The sequence below is a fragment of the Oreochromis aureus genome, linkage group 15, assembly GCF_013358895.1.
Source record: "Oreochromis aureus strain Israel breed Guangdong linkage group 15, ZZ_aureus, whole genome shotgun sequence".
NCBI lineage: Eukaryota > Metazoa > Chordata > Actinopteri > Cichliformes > Cichlidae > Oreochromis > Oreochromis aureus.
In genome coordinates, this window is record NC_052956.1 from 29,438,774 (window position 1) to 29,458,476 (window position 19,703).

Consider the following 19,703-nt stretch of genomic DNA (forward strand, 5'->3'; position numbering starts at 1 on the left):
ATGAAAAAAAAAAGTTTTTAAATTGGTTGGGAAATAAAAAGCAGGGGAAAATGGAATCCGGGGTTATTATAGTCAACTGAAACAATGTGCACAACAGGAATAGGCTGTGCTTTCAAAACGGACATTAAATGACATTTTAATTCAATTCAAGGCAACACTTCTCTGTGATCAGGATTGTCGAGCCCGCCGGTGCCTCTATACAAGTTCTAGGGCTCTCATCTTTTCTCATCTCTTCCCCAGAAGACGGCAGGCATGAGGCAGCAGGGAACTTGGATTAAATGGGAGAATCCAATAAAATGAAGGGTCACTTGGACAGATATCTGATGAGCAGAGCCCTAGGACATCAAATGTCTAATTCAAGCTGTATGTGACTTCTCACCCAGCCATACAAACCTCCAGATGTGGAGCAAGGCTGAAACACCTTCCTGTCCAGTGTGCTCTGGGAGAGAGACACTCATGTCTCACACCTTCATTAAAGCCAGCCACCAACATTTCTGTTAATATTGCAGATGCCCCCTTTTCAAATTAAATAAATACAGACGGGAAAATGAAATACTGTAATTCTTTATTTCATGCTGCAACATTTGTACAGGTTAGCTTTGTCCAGTTGCTGTCACAGAACTGATAGGCAGCCTCCTGGACTAGTTAATATCCTTATTTATTGCTGTCATATATCAAAATACATCCAAAGTATTGCTCACCAGTCACAGTCAAAGCAAACAAGTTTTGTGTTACCACAATGGGTGCTGGAGCAAAGAGAATGGTCAACATCTCAAGGATCAGACTTAATTGTTTTCCCCTCTCTTATCAGGTGAAGAGTATAAACACCTTTCTAAAATGCTTTAATCAATTCTGAATTTTGTCTAGAACCATGGCAGATCTAAGTGTGGAAACATCTACAGTGGTCAAAATTAAAAAGCAACATTAAATATCTAATGAGAAACATTACTGGCATTACTACTTTTACTTACTTTAATTAAAACATGATTTAAAAAAAATATTTACATGGTATTCAGTCAGAACAGCATAAAAAAAAATGCTACCTAATGGAGTTATCTATTGCTACTTGTATTATTGCCTACAGTTGCACGGGCATAAAAATACTTAATTTGGATTTGAAAATGCACAGGTTACAAATGCCTACACAGTCGACTGCTCCTCATGTTGTCACAGTATAAACTTCACTAAAGGCCACTGTCAGCTGACCTGGCAAGTTAAAGCTTGAAAAGATAAAAACACCAAATTGATGTGACACTGCAGGGAAATCATCACCCAGAACACGATGAGGAAAACATCTAGAAATAACTGTGGAATATGTGGGGAGGTGAAAAAAAACACAAAGTTCCATCACCTGTGATGTGGAGACTTGCCACATGTTCATATTAGAAAATTACATATTCACAAGTTTATGTCATGAGCTGTGACATTACACTCATAATTACACACACTGCCTCCCAGAGAGCACCAAGGAGGAAGAAGTGGACAGTGAGTGAATCTGAGGTAGCAAAGCCAAATTTAAACACTTTGGAAGTGATCACGCAAAAGAAAAAAAAAAAAAAATGCTTTAACACATTAGTGCATTTTTCCCAAAGCCTCTAATATCATTTTTACAATTTCAAATCAAAACTAGATCTCTCTATAAAAGTATTCACATCAAAATTAAGACAAAACTTTTCTAATCTGACTTTCTGACAACATCCCTGGTCCTGAGAAGAAACACCGAGTCATAGTTCCACTGTACAGCTTATCAGAGAGGGTAGCATTTTTCCATCCCATCCTTCAACATATGCATAAGCCACAGAATTCCTAACAGGAAGCCATACTTACAAAATCATCCATATTAGCCAAGCTGATGCTGTAATATTTTTAGAATTGGGGCACGGTAACATGTACCAAAAACATAAGCGTGTGGTGTGTTATTCTTTAAGTATAAAAACAAAATATGTATATACAAAAATATACATCCTAACAAGACATTCCTAGCAGAGGTGTTTCATTTTTTCCCCTCATTTTGTAAACTTTTATGTATACATTTTAATTTTTTTTAATTATAAAAAAGGCAATTTTCAAGAAGTCCATAATATCATGATCACCAAAAATTCAGTGCTCCTTCAGTTCAGAATTAAGCAATCAAAAGTACAAAAGGTCAAATCGGTCATTCATATTTTGGGAGCCTTCACACAGCTGTTTATACTGGTTTGAAAACAGACAAAAATAATGTCCTCAGCTCTGAGTGTCCAGGGTCGATTTCCTCAGTAGACGCGGGGGATGATCCGGTAGCGGACAGTTCTGCAGTACTCGTCCCACGCCGAGCCATACTTCCTCCTGCAATCGCTCATGTCACGTGAGTCTCGGTGTACGAGCAGGATGATGAAGTAGATCATGTAGTACCACGGCAGGAGGTGGCTGAAACCTGCAGGGAGAAAACAAGGCCCACATCGCTTTAGCCCGACTGTACTCCAGAACATTTTTTTCCAAGTTAATATCAGAAACATCAGAGAGACACTCATGACAAATGGAAACTAGGGCTGCTCGATTATGGCAAAAATGATAATCACGATTATTTTCACTGAAATTGAGATCTCGATTATTTGACGATATTTATTTAACAATAACAATGTATTGAATAATGGCTTCAAAGATTGTCAAAAAATAATATTAAATGGTGTGCAAATACTGATTACAGTGGAAATGTTTGCAATATAAAAAATAAATGAAAAATGTAAACATCTATGTTTAGTGAACTTCAAAATACTGCGCAATATTTGATCCACGTCTGACTCCGCGAACCCATAATGTTTCCACACCACTGAAGTCGTTTTACCTCTCTTTTCAACCAACGGCATTCTTTCTTCAGCAGCCATTATCCTCTCCTCTACAAATAACTTCTGCTTAGCTTTCCGAGCTTCCCTCGGGTCCTCTTAATTGTTATGACGCGTGTTAGAAATGCAGAGAGGTGCGCTCAATTTGCCACACGGAGCAGCGCGAGAGAGGTGCTAATAATCGGCTCAGTCATTTTTAATGATCGTTGAAAGCCCAGATCGTAATCTAGATTAAAATTCGATTAATTGAGCAGCCCTAATGGAAACATTCACAGATTAACTACAACTTCCAGGAAAAGTTATAAAACTTTTGGAGCAGAATTGAGTCTTTAAACCAGATTAGACCATGGCAATATGCTGTTTAGTTTAGTTTTAGTTAGCTCCCTGTGAGGATTCAAACTAGTACCAAACATCACATTATGTTCACCAGAGGGCAAACCAACACAATGAGAGGCTGAACTACTTACATGGGTACATTAATTTCAACATGAGATTTTCCTTTTGCACACATCATAAAATGAACAACTGAAATAAATAATAAACACAGAATTTTAAAACTACTGAATAGATATTTGATGTCACGAGTGGGTTCATGAAAAAATGAAGTCTTCTTCAAGAGAAAAAACACTGACAGAGCTACCAGATACATGGGTAAAGCTTTGAACTCTGTGGTGCAGGAAGTAAAAATGGATGGCAGTGGAGCTGCTTTGTTTTCCCACTTAAAAATTATTAGTGGGATTGTTGCAAAACAAATATGTAATCAAATTTACTGACAGCCCACTATGTGAAGGAGCTGCAGTTTACCATCAGTTCACCGATCACACCCACACAATGGTCGCCCCTCTCTGGGCTAGGGCTGGGCTATATCATACCGTTCACGGTAATACCGGTGTAATTCTGGGCAATGATAGGAAAATGAAATATCGCGATAGAATGTGGGTAAAACGCGCATGCGCAGTGCCTATGTTTACATACGCACATGGCGGCGAAGCAGAATGAGAAGAGCGAAAGTGGATCGTTAAATGAAACGGATGAACCAGAATTGGTTTGTAAAAATGCTGCAACTTCAGTGGTGTGGAACTGGTTTAGCTTTCGTCCATCAGATACACAACAAAGCACTATTTTTGGTAGAGCATGCTAGCGGGCCGTCGTTATTACCGTGTTGTTTGGAAAATACGGCACACTTAAAATCAATCCTTTGATTTTTCTGCAAATTGACAGTGCCCTTTATAATCCCGTGTGCCTTATGTATGAATTCTGGTTGTGTTTACTGACCTCGAAACAATTTTATGTGGCACACGGCGCTCGAAAATCTGTCAAATGTTTTAGTACGACTTTGCTAAGCTACCAACCCACACCGCTTGATGGATTGTCGGACTCTGAGCATTACGGCTATCGTAGGCAGGAGCCTCGCGGAGTGATACGTACTGTGCTTCAACATAATATTACCATATTGTGTGTGTATAACCTCTTTTTAAGTTTTGTGGATATTATACATGGTTATGCTGAGGATATGTCGGACAATTTCCACTGGAAATGCCTTTTGGTTAAACTGTCCGCAAGGAATTTGCACTGTTACATTTTTATATAACTTTAATGCACATAAAAAACAGCTGCTTGTTTAAGTGAAAATACATTGATGGGGTTTTTTGCACTAATAAAGTTGTGGAGTTGTAAAGTATTTTGTCTAGTGTCAATTATATCGTCAGTTATACCGTTATCGCAAATTTTCAAATGTATATCGTGATAAATATTTTTGGTCATATCGCCCTGCTCTACTCTGGGCCTGGTTCTGCAGGAGGTTTCTTCCTGTTAAAAGGGACTGCTTCCTTCCTATTGTCACCAAAGTGCTGGCTCACAGGGGGGCTGACTGATTGTTGGCGTTTTCTGTTTTATTGTTGGGTCTTTACCTTACAATATAAAGCACCTTAAGACGACTTGTTTTGATTTGGTGCTATATAAAAATGACATGAACTTAAAAATAATAGGGTGCTCTGTGCTGCTACAAACTCCTCTGCCTGTCCTGCTCCTCGACTTGTTTTGCATTTAGCATCCTACATTCTTTATTACATTAACTGTAAATGCCAAGCAAACTCACCACAGGGTAGGGACCAGGCCAGAGCCATGATGAGGTCTCCCAAATAGTTAGGGTGGCGGACCACTCCCCACCAGCCAGAGACCAGCAGACTTTTACCTGTAGCTGTAGGGATCGTTTTCAAATCTGGAGAGACAAGAATAAAAAGATGACTGAAGAGCACCAACATGTTCCCGAGAAACATGCAATAACTCATTTGTGTTTCATTTTCTATTTATGTAATGTTGATAATTAAGATTTAGGCCATTCTAACATTGCATCAGATTGCTGTTTAGACTGATGAGTATTGAGTATTCATTCAGTAAACTGAATGAAAAAAAGGACTGGGTACCATGTCGGCAATAGAACCCCATCAGCCTTCAACAGCTGAGGGGTTAATAAAAAATGTGTATTTAGTGGACTATTTAATCTCAGTACTATTACCTCAGAGGCCAATAAAGAATGTTCATCAGGAAAAGAAAAATGAGTCTGTTGCATAACCAAGACTTAATTTGGGATAAGCCCACAGGAGAACTTACGGGACAGTTTAGGGTCGGATGGGTTTCTCCTGAAGGCATTCTTCTCAGAGTTGGATTTTCTGAAGATATAGAACCCAATCACTGAAATACAGAGTGAGAAAGGACACATCAAACACCAGAATGACTCAGCAAAATATCAAAAACATATGAAGAGGGTGAGTGAATTCAGTTTCATGTTCTGCCTCACATTTGAGTGTGATGATGGCTGTGACTGCTGGCAGGCTCAGGGCGTTGGGATGGAGGACCAGGTAATACGCTTGCAAGGTGTACGTAAAAGGAACCCACACCAGATCACCAAAAGCTAACATGAAGCCAAAACCATCATGCATCAAGTCCATGGTGGTCAGAATAGCCTCCTGGGAAACAAACACATTAATCCATCATTCATTTGGTCTGAACAACAGATAGACTAGCAAGTTTACAACCTGTGAACCTGACCAGTTACTTCATGTAAAATTGGCATAGAAAAATACTCTGCTGAGCTTACCTCATTCCAGAGGCCGTCCACCACATAGAGCAGCTGGAACAGGTTCACTAGGATCATGGCATATGATGGAGCATCGAGATTGTGCTTCTTCATCTCAGCCAACGCCATGGCAAAGTTGATCAAACACTGAACGCATAAAACACACAGAACTAAAATTATTAGGAAAGATTCCTGATCACCTGTAACGCAGAACTGCCATTTGTGAAGAAAGCAAAAAATGTCAAAGTGTGGGGGAAAACCTAATGCAGAGGCAGCATCAAAGCAACATACTTTAAACTATCAAGGTTTTATAGACACATGACCACCAACCAAGTGACATTAACTTGTCTGCCATTTTGGACATGTAACAAAGGATGACATGAATAAGGCCCTATTCACACAGGTGTGACCAGTCAGGGATACACCTGAGATACAATATAATACCAGTTTTCCTACCAACCAGTGGTTGCTACATATCTAACACGCCCAACAACTTTGAGTCACATGCCATGATTTCATGTGAGAAACCACAAAAGTCCACTGCTCTGTCTCTCCCTACCCATCTCACCTCATACCTCCATAAGTGTCATCAAGATTAACGATCTTTCCACTCCTCGTGCTCTTTATAGCTGCCCTCACTTCCTCATTCACTAACTGTCCTTTATCGGTCCTCTTATGTCTCATTTTCTTTATTCATGAACTCCTCAAAAGGACTCATTCCATCTTCTTAACACACTTTCCTTAGTTAGTAGTACATTTCTATCACTTTCCCTAACCATCCTAACCTAAACTTAAAAAAAAAAAAAAATTACATTTAAAAGATTCAAAGATATTCGGCTCTATATAGAAGGAACGTCTTTCTTCTTCAAATCAAATCTAAACTGATGGTCTAATTTAACCCACAGCAGCAGACAGACACAAGGAACTCTTTTAGTTCATATCAGATTACTTAAATTTAAAAATTATTTCCCTGGATGGCCAGCAGAGAGCGCAATGTGTGCTTCAGACTCCTTTTAAACAGATAAAGCAAAACTAATGAAACAAAGACAACCCACCCAGCCAATGAGTCCAGGGCGCATCTCACAGAAGAATTTCAGATCAAAGTTTTTGATGCGGGGATTAAGTTCACGTCCTTTAAAAAAGTCATAAACCACATTGCCTGGAGAAAAGACAGACGCAAACTCAAAATCTGCCGATTTACATAAACTGGCAAATTAAACAGATGAAGGGGCACAACAGAATGTACGCAAGTTTCTTACCTGAGTTTCCCCCCAGTGCCAGCTCTTCTGAGGCAGCATAGCGAGAGCGGACATACAGGTAGATGCTGAGCAGGACAGAGATGATGAAGGTGGCAGTCGCCAGCTGCAGGAAGTGGCTGTGGATGTAGGTGAGATCAGCGCCCTGGTGTACTGCTACTGCCACCACTATAGCACTCACCACTATGGCAAAAAAACCTGGAGGTACACACAGAGGCTGAAAAAAATATACTGAACACCACAACTAGAATAATAATAATAAGAATAATAATAAATATCATGACACAAATTTAGTAGTTGCTGTAAATAGTGCACCAAAAAAACAAAACAAAAACAAAAAGGACAGAGACATTTATCGGTCCAGATGAAGCTACAGTTACAAATGAGTGATCGTCAGGGACGTGACTTAGTACTATGTTCTTATTGGGAGTTGCTTCACACAGACTCACCATTGGTTCTGTACTTCAGCCTCATTCCAGACCTCAGTGGCATGCCGTCACTCAGCTAGAGAAACAGAGACAAACACCAGCAGCACTTTAGTGGAGCAACTTGGAAGAAGAATGAGAGATTGAAGTTGAAAGCCAAACATCACCTAAGGATGTAGATTCTGACAAAGTGCTTTTTAGACTGAAAAGCTGTTTAAAGGAATACATCATGTGGATGTGATTTAGCCACTCAGTGAGGAGAGAGTAAGCACAGTTAGTGTAGGATGCAAAGCAGCACACTCCTTGATGGATGGAAAAAAAACCCAAGAGCTTCCCTATGTTCTGTGAAACAACTCTGTAAGGGTCACTCCTGACCTTTAATCCAATTTCTGGCTAATGCCAGAACAAACAAACAAACAAACAAACAAACACACAAACAAACAATCCAGCTCAGGTGGATGTTTCCCAGTCTTGTTCATAAAGACAGTTAGCCAGCATTTTATTAGTCTGCCTGTGCTGGTATTACACAGGAGGAGGGAACCCAAACCCCATTCGTGCATGACTACACTTCTTCCAGATCGTCTCACTCACTTTTCCAACTGGCAGGATGTAAAGCAGTGCCTGAAATAAGATCCAGAGGATGACAAAGCCAAGAGCCTGGGCATCCCAGAAGGTGTCAAGTGGAGGCAGAGGAGGGGGGGCATTGATCAGACTGGGGTCCGCTAGGTTGCCTTGAAGTATTACAAAGAGAACCCAGGCTGGCAAGAAGAGCAGCCAGAAGTACGCTCCTGTAGGCAAGAGAAGAAACAGCAGGAATATTAACAATATCAGTTTGGTCAGGTTCAGCTTTCCCTCAGCATCTCTACCACCATGCTCTGATAGATAGACACACAAAAAAATTAACTGACTGATTACAAATACAACGAGTTCTGTACAAGCTCACAGCAGTGAGGTTGTGGCATGAAACTGCATTTCCTGCCTCCTACCTATCTTTCCTCCAAAGTCGAGTGGGGCGGAGGGGATGGTGGACGGTGCTGCAGCCTCCTTAGCCTTTTTTTCTGGCTGATCTGGTTTGGCTTCAGCTGGTTTGGCATCTCCGTCAGCCTTCCTACGGCGTAGATTATAAGGACCTTGGTTTTTCTCAGACTCTGCCTCCACCTTAGCTTCAGACTTCTGGAATAAGATTTTGGGTTATTTAGAATTGGACACAAGTCAACAATTCATATTAATACAACTCAAAAGCATAACAATTTCAGCCGATCAGTAGGATAATGCAATCCAACTATTTGCATCTCATAAAGAGGAAACCGATAGAACAAGAAACAGTTACTAGTATCGAAATATCACAACACAAACTTGCCTACACCTGCAAGCCTACACTACTACCTACACTGACAAAATACATGAATGAAATAATTAGGACATTAAGTATCTTAGCCCAATAAATGGTAAATGGCCTGTATTTGTATAGCGCTTTACTTAGTCACTACGGACCCCAAAGCGCTTTACACGTTCAGTCATCCACCCATTCACACACACATTCACACACTGGTGATAGCAAGCTACATTGTAGCCACAGCCGCCCTGGGGCGCACTGACAGAGCCACAGCAATAAAGATCATTGCCGTTTGCTGCTATGAAAAGAACATCTTTTTTCGGCAAAAAACAACAAATAAACTTTCAGAAGTCAAAGAGGGAAAAGTTTTATATCTTAACTTAAATGCAGCACGGATTACTACACACAGGACTTCAGACTGTCAGAAACAGGCACAGTAAAGAGGCAGCACATGCTAGTGCAACATGTGACTAGTTAAATGAAGTACAGTCTTGTGAGAGGAGCCCCCCTCAGTTAGAAAACACACATGGGCCCCCGACGTGCATGCATCATGACATTCCATCAGCTGCAACTTACCTCAGAGCCTTTTAGTTTTGTTTTTTAATCCCTGTTTAAAACCTTTTCACTTGGAGTGGTCTGCACAAATGTTCTTCTATGAGCCATTTATTTTGAGACATCTGAACCTTTTTAAATAAAAGTTTTCACACTTTTTTTTTTTTTTTTTTTAAATTGCAAGACAAAACTCACCTCAATCACTTTGCTAGCAGTGTTATTCTCCTCTTTCTTTTCATGCTTATTGTTGCTACTGTTCTCTGCTGCCTTTGTCTGTTCCTGCTCAGCAAACAGTGGAGGGTGATTGATTGAAATGACAGAGACAAAAACAAAACAAAAAACAATGTGAGGAACATACACAGGGACTGTGATTGTGTTATGGTCAAACACCAGAATGAATGACTCACAATTTCCCCACAAGGACAAGGTACTGATGAATTAGGACATTTGATAATGGATTGGATCTTGCCAGAAAGCTGTGGGCTATTTCACAGTTAATGGCACACACTTTTTTTTTTTTTTTTTTTTATGTATTTTGGGTAGGGATGTTCCTGGCAACAAATTTACAGTTGTATAAACGAGGAGAAAAAACCCAAACATTTGCATTAATCCAGACATCACATTCCTTGTTAACCAAATCATGTTTTAAGTGTCACTAAAATGTGTGGCACCTGAATTTCCATTCTAGTATTTCGCACCCTGGTGCATAATTTGCCCAAATCTGTTTTCTAAAATCAGCATACAGCTACATGTGGCACGTCTTTGAACTGGAAAATTATGTTGTACATTAATAAACAAAGAATGTGTTTATCTGTCTGCCATTAGCAATGGCAGCAATGTTTACACATCTAGTTTTGCACATCCTTTGTATGCACAAGAAGAATTCACAGTACACACTACAATCTCATGCTATGGCACACTAAGGAGCACTCTCCACAAAAAAGAAATATATAAATGAATAAATCATTTATTTCATCATACAAGTGAAATAATATACTCATGTGGCAAGGTGAAATAGCAGAACTTCATTAAGCACACAACCACTATCAAAAAAAGAAAGAAAGAAAGAAAGAAAAAAAAAAAAAAAAAAAAAAAAAGAACGAACTCATTGGTCCAGGACCTTATGAAAGAAATCTAGAAAAGTGCTGCTCTGAGGGTGGAGAGGACTGTCATCTAGTTCAGCGGTCCCCAACCCCTGGGCCTCGGACCGGCACCGGTCCGTGAGTCGTTTGGTACCGGGCCGTGCGAATTGAGGCTCAGGTGTGAAATGAATGGTTTTCAGAGTTTTTAATCGGTTTTCAGCGTTATTTTGTTATCGTTTTTATCGTTAACTCGGTTTTCCTGGGTCTTTTCACGTGTGTTATGAATAAATCTTCTTTTTTTTGGTACCGGTACTAGTTTTATTTTGTTGTATTTATCCGCGACACCTTAAAGGCCAGTCCGTGAAAATATTGTCGGGCATAAACTGGTCCATGGCGCAAAAAAGGTTGGGGACCGCTGATCTAGTTCACAGTTCACTCTTATCGTTGCAAGCGTCTCACGAAGTACTTGGTGCGTCCTTAGCTTTCTGCTTCTTAATTCTTCAATTTCCAATTCCAAGGGGACACATTTCTGACTGATTACATCGTTTGATGGGTGTTAAGTTTTATGAAGGGTGACTTTGACAAGACTATGTCTGTCTAAGCAACTCATTGGCAAATGGCATTGCAGTCAAACGATTGATATAATAATAATAATACATTTTATTTATAGGCGCCTTTCAAGACCTTCAAGGTCACCTTACATTAATACAAAATAATTAAAAACATAAGGTAAAGACAATAAAAACAACTATAAAAGCTAATTAAAGTAAAAACAGACTAAGACTGAGGCATGATGAAGTGTATGCAATTCTAAATAGATGGGTTTTAAGATGTGATTTAAAAGTAGAGAGAGGGAGTTTAGTCCAGAAATCTGGTGGAAGTGTATTCTAAAGTCTCAAGGCAGAACAACTACAGGCTCTGAGTCCCATGGTAGTCAGGCGAACAGGTGGAACAGACAGAAGGGACTATATGACACTGATATAGTCAGGTAACTAAAGAAGAGACTCTCTATATGTAGTATAATGTCTTCATTATAACAGAGTCCTGCATTTAGACGCTTTCTGCTGGCATTCTTCAGCTTCTCCTTATCATGTTTTTGACAATCACCAATGTTCTATAATCAGACAATGACAAGGTAGCATAAGCACTTACCATAGGGCTGAGCCTCACTTCCACTGTATCCTTCAGCCTGATATCCCTGCGAGAAGACGGTGTACTCTCTGTGATTGCTGTAGCAGCAACGGCTGCCGCTGTACGAGCTGACGAGCGACGTGTGGTCCTTGCCGGGGAGCGTGAACGGCTGCGACGGCGGCCTGGTGAGCGGGAACGAGAGCGAGAACGGGAGCGGGTCTGGAAACCACTGACACTCTGAGGGAAAAGAACAATCGGCGGGAGAAAAAAACTGAATGGGGACTGCTATACGTTTGCAACATTTTTTTTAAATGATAAAGATTAAAAACTAAGGCTGAATTTTCACAGAGCATCATCTTACAGTTGAAATATATTCCTGACCATACCCATGACAGTGACAGTTCTACACCTTAACTATTAGTAGAGTGCTATAGACATTACAGCTACATTGATCCCTTTTACATGACTTAATAACTACATACCAGTAACATCACTGATTAACAATCCAGTCTGAGTTCTCTCTTATTTTTCCTTTAGAACAAAAATATAACCAATTTAAAGCATCAGCGCTTCATGGTTTGAACCTACACCCACAGTGGTTAATGTGCAGATCTGACTTCAACGTTGAATTTTATTTTTTTTTTTAAATAACATAAATTCACAATAAAGCACTCAGTGAAACCGAGTGAAGAGTCAGCTGCAGTTCACAAGAGCATGTGACTCTGGTCCTACCTTAATGTCTTGCTCCTTGAGCTCCAGCTCTGTACCATCTTTGTAGATGACAGTGTAGAGCTGGCTTTTGGAATCAAAGCCCAGCACCTTGACCTGATAGTACAGGCTGCTGCCGGGCCAGCGGCCCATCACAGTGTCCCCTTTCTGGTACTTCACAGTAGGCATCTTCAGTGACCTGACAAGGAGTGAATCAGAACAGAGCAAGAGTTCAGTACAGAAGGAAATACAACAAGCAGCGGAGAAAGTGGCTGAAAGTGAAACAGTGAGGACAAGAAAGAGGAGCAAAGAGACTCGACCAGACTGACACAAGCTATCAGGAAAAGCAGAGGAGGACTAACTTGTTAAATAATAATCAATTTAAACCTGCCACTGGTATTTACAGTAAGGCTCAATCATTTGAAACAATGGCCTCATCACTGCAGGCGGCCCCTTCTGTCTCCTTTCGTACCACTGAAGCACAGCATGCTTTCACTTTCACTAAGACAGCTTTGGCAGCAACTTTGAACTTTTGATAAAGTGCAACAGTGGCCGGGCAATAAATCTGTAGTGACTTATCTTAAATATCGCTAGTCATCTTAAGTTGCTCTGATGCACCACAGTATGACGACGGTCTCAAAAACTTGAACAGAATGTACTTTGCAAACATAGAATGAAGCAGCAGCAGCAGCAGCATCATGTTAGTGAGGTCCTGTTATGAAGCAGAATATTTTCACATAATTAATTGATATAATAATTGATATATTCAATGAATCCTGTAACTAGCATTTAAAACCATAAACGCAGCACTAAAGTGTCTACTGAAGTGACAGCAAACTTCTGTAAAACCACTGATTTCCTTCTCTCGCCCAGACAGAGTCACTGCCCCCTGCTGGATTTACAAAGAATCCAGGTTTGAGGCTTTTCTGCACCAGAAGCTTAGACCATCTTTTATATACAGCCTATGTTTGCAAAGTACTGCAGGAAATATAATTCATAATGTAACTGCACAGTGCAATTGTACTGAGAAAATATTTAAACCAAACATGGAGAACATGTTGCTTAGAGCTGTGAGTCTAAACAGGAACTTAATTAGAGGAGGAAAAATAAAATTCCACTAACTACAACCTGACCAGAGATAACTAGCCTGCTGTGGCCACTCATCAAAGATTTATGCTTCAAAAGAATTAAGGCAAAACATATCTAACCTGAGGACATCATAATACAAGGCTACATCCACAGTTAAGGCTAAAACCCCAGGGGGAAACCCTCAAACTACACAGCAATACAAAAAGTCCACTCTGTCTTCACTTCAGATTTATTTATTTATTTATTTTTTTGGGGGGGGCGGGCAGAGGCAGATGTGTGAAACCAACTTGGCAGAACGGGGGTGGTGCAGCAGCTTTCTGAGGTCATCCTCATATACAGAGGTTAAATGCCATTTTTGGCAACCAACTGTCAAGCTTGTTTCCTGTGAAAGCGATTCCTCGGCTACATAATGTAACCCTATCCTATAAAGAGGTGAGAAGTGATAAACCATACTGTAAATTTAAATGATGATTAGAGACCATTTCTGTCTTTTTTATTTTTATTTGAATTTCAGCTGTGTCTCTATTTATCCACCCAGTGATGTTATAGATATTCAGTTTACAATTTCACAATTGACAACGTGTATTAACTAACACTACGGAACGGCAAAATCCTACAGGAGTGCTCATCACTGGACACAAAGAGGAGGGCCAGGCAAAGTCAGCATTATAGAACATCAGTGACCTGGGAGGCTCAGTGTCTAGAAAACCAACACACTACTGCAGAATTGCTGACAAGTCTGTCCCTGTGAGGTTTATCCAGAGCTGTCTGTCCTAGTGAGTCGCTCCATTCAAGTCACAGCAACAGGCAAGGAATTTTACACCAACTGTCTCTGTATTCATGAGTGAATTTACTACTTTTGACCTGAACATGTATTCACTGGTTTACCTTTGATGATAAGCTCTTTGGGCAAATTATCAGAATGCAGTTTAACTCTGTGACTTCTAATGTTTAAATACTTATTTTATGGAAATAAAGTGTTTTAAATTTCCAGCTATATTTATAATTTAAACAGCATTCAGTGAGGCACAACTATAGTTCACCTGGTTAGGCTGGTAAATCCTAGCCTGCCCTGGGCCACTTACTGCGTGTCATTCGCCCACTCATGTAGGTAAGCAAAAAAAACCCACACCAGTATAACCTTAATTAACAGAAGTCTCTGCATTTTGATGGTTGATTAAACCCCTTCAGGGAAAGAGGGAAAAAGTCCTGGTTATTTTCCTTTGTTAGAAGTCAAGATATTTTATAATTGCAAATAAATAAAAACTTTTTTTTTTTTTTTTAAATCCTGGTTTCCCTTTCTCATTAACCATTTGCTTGACAATAGTCTAGTACTGAAATGTTGAAAATTACATATATTTCTACAACAGAATGATAGATTAGCACTTTAACAACTACATGACAGGAATGCAAGACTTTACAGCATTCAAGAAGAGTTTTGGTTTCAAGCTCTAATCCCGATCTGTTCTGATAACAGTTTCAAACAAAATACCCCAATGACAGCCGATGTCAGCAGTGATGCTAATTAAAATTCCATACTCCAGTAAATGGCAGGTAGGATGTGCTTCTCTATTGGTATATTATTGTATTGTTCTGAATAGTGCTGGGCGATATGACGATATATATCGTGTGGACGATAGAAAAGTTTCTATCGTGCCATTTGTCTTCTATCGTTTATATCGTTTCTAACCCGAATTTTACAAATTATTACATAAAATATATCATTAACCCTTTACAACTCCGTTTTCCCTAACTATTTTTAAATCCCTGTAGAACTGTAACCAGTAAGGTAGCGCAATAATGTTTTTTTTGCATATGACACTGTAGGAGTTGTACTTACATCTTATTCCATTAGCTTGCCCTAGGTCACGGTTTTCTTCCACATATAGCTTTGCAAAAATTGCATAAAAACACTTCCAGCAACAAAACATAATATTCCAGACTTGCAGCAACAAAAAAACACAATATTCCAGAAACAGGCTTTGCCGATCCGATCAGCTGTTCAAGTCAGCGCGAACTATCTTATGTCCGCCATTACCTGTCCGAAACCGGAAGTGATGTCATTTTCGCGGAAAATGTAGTTTTTTAAGCTTCAAAGTCTATGTTGGTATGTTTAAAAGTCATGTTTGACTTTATGCTCTTCTGTATCGTTTCTGGGATGCTTAGAAGTCAAATTGCACTGTTGTAAATAGTTTATTTTGATGCACATGCTGTGTTTTTTACAAATTTGCATTTATTTATTTTCATTTTTCTGTAGTATATAAAAATTTTGTGCATCTCAAAAATAAAACTATGAAGACACTCAAAATAAATAAATGTAAAGATAAGCTCTGGCGGACTTGGTTCTATGGTAGGTCTTAAAGGGTTAAATAGCCTGTGCAAATATATTAGTGTTGTCTTCTCACTATACATACTCTTAACTTTATGCAAGAGAAAATAAAGTATAAAAAAATGATATTTTTCGCAAAGAAACTCTGTCTTGTGGTTTCGCAAAATGGTGCTGCTTTACGTGCACCCGGATTTGCGACATGCTTTACAGTAACTCAAAACAAAGACTGCACCCTCTCCACTCGCTGTTTAAAGACTGCATACTTTCCAGATGACCACAGGTCAGGTGGTATATCGTGATATATATCGTTATCGTGATATAAAATAATTCATATCGTGATAAACATTTTTTCCATATCGCCCAGCACTAGTTCTGAATGTCCTAGATCTTAGAATCTGAAACTAAAAAGTGAGACTAATAAAGACTGAATTAAAACCTTTGCAAATATTACAAACTAACTTGAAACAAGTACATTCACCAGGAATCTAACTGAAAGCAAAAAGTCAAACTATAGTGAAATGAAAATTAAAATATAAAATATCAAAATATAATAACTCTTTTAAAGTTGTGCTTTCTACCATCAAACGTCAGAAATTAAGCATGGTGTACCCATCAATGAAAGACTTTTTCTTCAACTTGACAATTAATCTCTTGTTTGCCTTTATAATCACACAGTAACTCCACTAACTTACAAAGCCTCCAACTGTCCAATCACCACCGTTATAACAGAAAAGGAGGAAGACTGATAAATTTCCACTGCTAACTGATCCAATCTTGGAAAAACACAAAAACCCACAGCATCGGCGCAAACACCCCATCTCACAACACGACACACCCAAAGTATGTCCCAATGCTGCTTTCCTGGCTCGCGTGCAGGCTTCCATATGGGATATGTGGTGTCTCCTGACTGAGGAGAGTTCCCCATCAGATCCCCCCTTTGGGCTGATGAAAGGATATGGCTATAACGTGGGTGGGGTTTAAAATAGAAGACAGGCAGCCACCCTATCCACCCCTCAGCTTTGTGCTGAAAACTGCCCCACCTGGTACGTAGTCCATTTGAAATGTAACATACGAGGCAAACTCACACCAAAAAGTTAGATAAGTCATCTAAAAGGACAAACAGTATGTACTCGAGCATCTCTGGAGTAGGACAAACCGAATTGTTTTATTTTGGTCCACATAAAAGGAAAGGCAGATAACCCACAGCAGCACAAACTTCACTCGGACTATTAAGGCGCCATCAAATGTCAGGTTACTGCAGTGTTTAGATATACTGTAGTTCACACAGTCCTATACTGGTAAAAAAAAATAAAATAAAATACTGAGTATAAACCGTATCACGATCACACTCATGTGGCTTCAAATGTTAAAAAAGGCGCACTTTTGTATGCATTTTCCTCCTTTTTCACTGCGTTCAAATATATGCATTATACAATTATATACATATGTGTATGTGAGACGTGACATACATGTGAATAACTGGAAGTACTTGTCAAAGCGGCGCTTTTACTGCAGTTTTTGCGCTTGGGCTAGCGGGGTAATCGACACTTTTCACGTACCCTCGGATAACATAATGGTTATTGCCAAAGTGCAGGAGCTGTTTCTTTAACGAAATACGCTAGCTTAGTTAGCTTCGAGACAGCGCGGATGCAACTACAAGCGACAGAAAAGGAAAGGAGGGAAAACGTCATGCATTCAAATACTGTTGATGAAGAAAGCAAAAGCACCCGCCATAGAAACAATGCGTGGGCACGTATGAATAAGTTCGGCAAAGCTAAACTCGCTGACGATAACGCAACAAACCCTTTATAAAAAGGACACACAGGCAGCTGAAATTACGACTGAGTTAAACGTTCGCGTTACGATCCATTAAAGACTCTCTTTCACTAGCGGGCACCGTCTAATTTCTGAACTGCCTATCGTTAATCTGCTTGTTGGCGAGTAGCCCGAACAGAGGTGGGTAGTTACACTCGCAGTTCCGCTTACCAAAACCGACAAACTCTAATAAAAACTTGACCTATCGAAGAGCAAGGTTACCACCACACGTTAAAACAAATTCGTCCAACTAATTTTTTTTTTGTTGTTGTTTTTTTCACTTCAACCAACAGAAACAAGATAACCTTTCAGAAATTAGCCAAAACCTACAACGCTGTTATACGACCAGCTTGAGTTAGCTTCGGCTAAGCCCCAGTTTCCCAACAAAGAGAAACGTAAAGAGTAGTTGCTTTTTGCATTGCCAACACATGCAATTGGAAGACGGACTTACCTTAATATTGTGCGAATAATTCCAGTAAGTACAACTGCTAAAATATCCCGATCACGACGACGAATTAATAAATCAAGCTTAATATTTTTAAAAACGAACTTTGCTAACGTTTGACGTAGAACTCGTTCTCCCTCCCTCTTCGGGCAAAACCCACCAGTGACTTCGAAGGCGCGAAGGCTTTCGATTGGTTAGTACAGCGTTCATTTCAAACGACTCTGCGATTTCATTGGCTATCTGTGGATTTTAACTGTGTTGGGATTGGCTTTGAGAGAGTCACGACTACTTTGTTTACCGGTATCAAATTACTGTCAGACAAAACAGCGGTATTGACAACAATATCCCAAATTAAACTGTGTATGTATAATAGGACTACTTTTTGCTTCATAAACGCGAACATTCTGGAGGGCATAATGATAATTATTATTATTATGAGACTAACAATGTTGGAATAAAAATAGTAATAATATAAACGTTAATACTTAATAGTTGGTACTATTTTTGTTAATACAGCCTGCTTTAGCTGATTGCAGTAACAAAAAAAATGCGGTAAAAACGAATGGGAATCATTCACTTAATTCTTACTTTGCCTGGACAAGGCAAAGGCTCTGGAGACAAATGCTTTCACATAAGTCACCTGTGTGACATTGATTTTAATGCAGAGTTTATCATGATGCATTACAAAATGTTTGCATTTAAATTTACACGAAAATTGCATCACTATTTAGCAGTGTTAACAGTTTTCTGTCATCAACTTCTTTTTTGCTGTAATGATGCAGCAACAGGAAATCCTTAAATCTGTGAGTCATAATGCATTTGCTTTCTCATCATACAGATACCAATTCATTTTGGTACCCCTTCAAAAAGGTTTGGACCTGTCTCCAATGGAAAATGACTTATAATAAGTAAGGTTTATTTAAGTCAAGCATAAGCAAAAAGTCATCCTTATCAAATGTGTAGTCACTGACTAAAGACCTATTTTAACATGGGAAATAAACCCCCTGATAGGTCTTACGGAACGAGCTGACAAAAATGGAGTGAAAACTGTTTTATGTACAATTTCATGTATGCCTCTCTTTTAAAAAAAAATGGTTACAGACATTTAAAACAGCCTGTCCAGTTTAAAGTGAATTTCTTGCACCTGTTTGAATATCTGCCAGATTAAAGAGAGTTGATTACAGTATGCTGGACTGAGTATTTCACCGTTGCATGTATGTGTGCTGAGGAAGATTGCCCCAAACAATGGTAGTGAAGTAAAGCAGAAATGTCGTCTGACAGCAGAAGAGCGTGACTTATTTGCATGGGGGAACCTGACAGTTGACACATTATTGGCACCTGCCGCTCAAAGCTAAAACTCATTAAGACAATAAGAGGAAGAGGGCTTGATTTCGAAAATTCAAACTCGCCAATCGAGTCACAGCATCGGTGTCGTCTCATCTTCCTCGTCCTCATCTCTGCAGCTCGGGGTGTTTTCCTGTCTTAGTGCAGCTTTCGCCACAGCACAGCTCCTCTGTGGCTGCAAGTCAAAGCAAACCTCAAATGAACTGCAGATGCACTGGCATAGAGCTCTGTACGCTCCACCCACAGGAAGCGTGGCTGTGTATGTTGTAAGGTGAAGCTGCACAGGAACC

At 39.6% G+C, this 19,703-nt stretch overlaps 1 protein-coding gene across 1 annotated transcript; it reads right to left on the reverse strand.

Moving 5' to 3' along the window:
- Nucleotides 1–548: 548 nt before the first annotated feature.
- On the reverse strand, nucleotides 549–18,223 carry lbr (lamin B receptor). The gene is made up of 14 exons (XM_031732188.2): nucleotides 18,076–18,223; nucleotides 12,416–12,590; nucleotides 11,705–11,920; nucleotides 9,666–9,749; nucleotides 8,569–8,755; nucleotides 8,174–8,370; nucleotides 7,607–7,661; nucleotides 7,161–7,355; nucleotides 6,957–7,060; nucleotides 5,923–6,048; nucleotides 5,623–5,791; nucleotides 5,436–5,516; nucleotides 4,921–5,043; nucleotides 549–2,413 (listed from the first exon to the last, which is right to left on the reverse strand). Exons 2-14 carry the CDS (start codon nucleotides 12,578–12,580, stop codon nucleotides 2,253–2,255), a joined length of 1,863 nt encoding a protein of 620 aa, XP_031588048.1. The 5' UTR covers nucleotides 12,581–12,590; nucleotides 18,076–18,223; the 3' UTR covers nucleotides 549–2,252.
- Between the last annotated feature and the right edge of the window lie 1,480 nt (nucleotides 18,224–19,703).

Excerpts from the sequence above, each read along its gene's own strand:
- lbr (XM_031732188.2), bottom strand. The coding sequence starts at position 12,580 with ATGCCTACTGTGAAGTACCAGAAAGGGGACACTGTGATGGGCCGCTGG. Across the intron at positions 6,049-6,956 it reads GCCCTGGACTCATTGGCTGG|TGTTTGATCAACTTTGCCAT; the intron begins GTGGGTTGTCTT and ends TTATGCGTTCAG. Across the intron at positions 5,792-5,922 it reads TGGACGGCCTCTGGAATGAG|GAGGCTATTCTGACCACCAT; the intron begins GTAAGCTCAGCA and ends TTTGTTTCCCAG.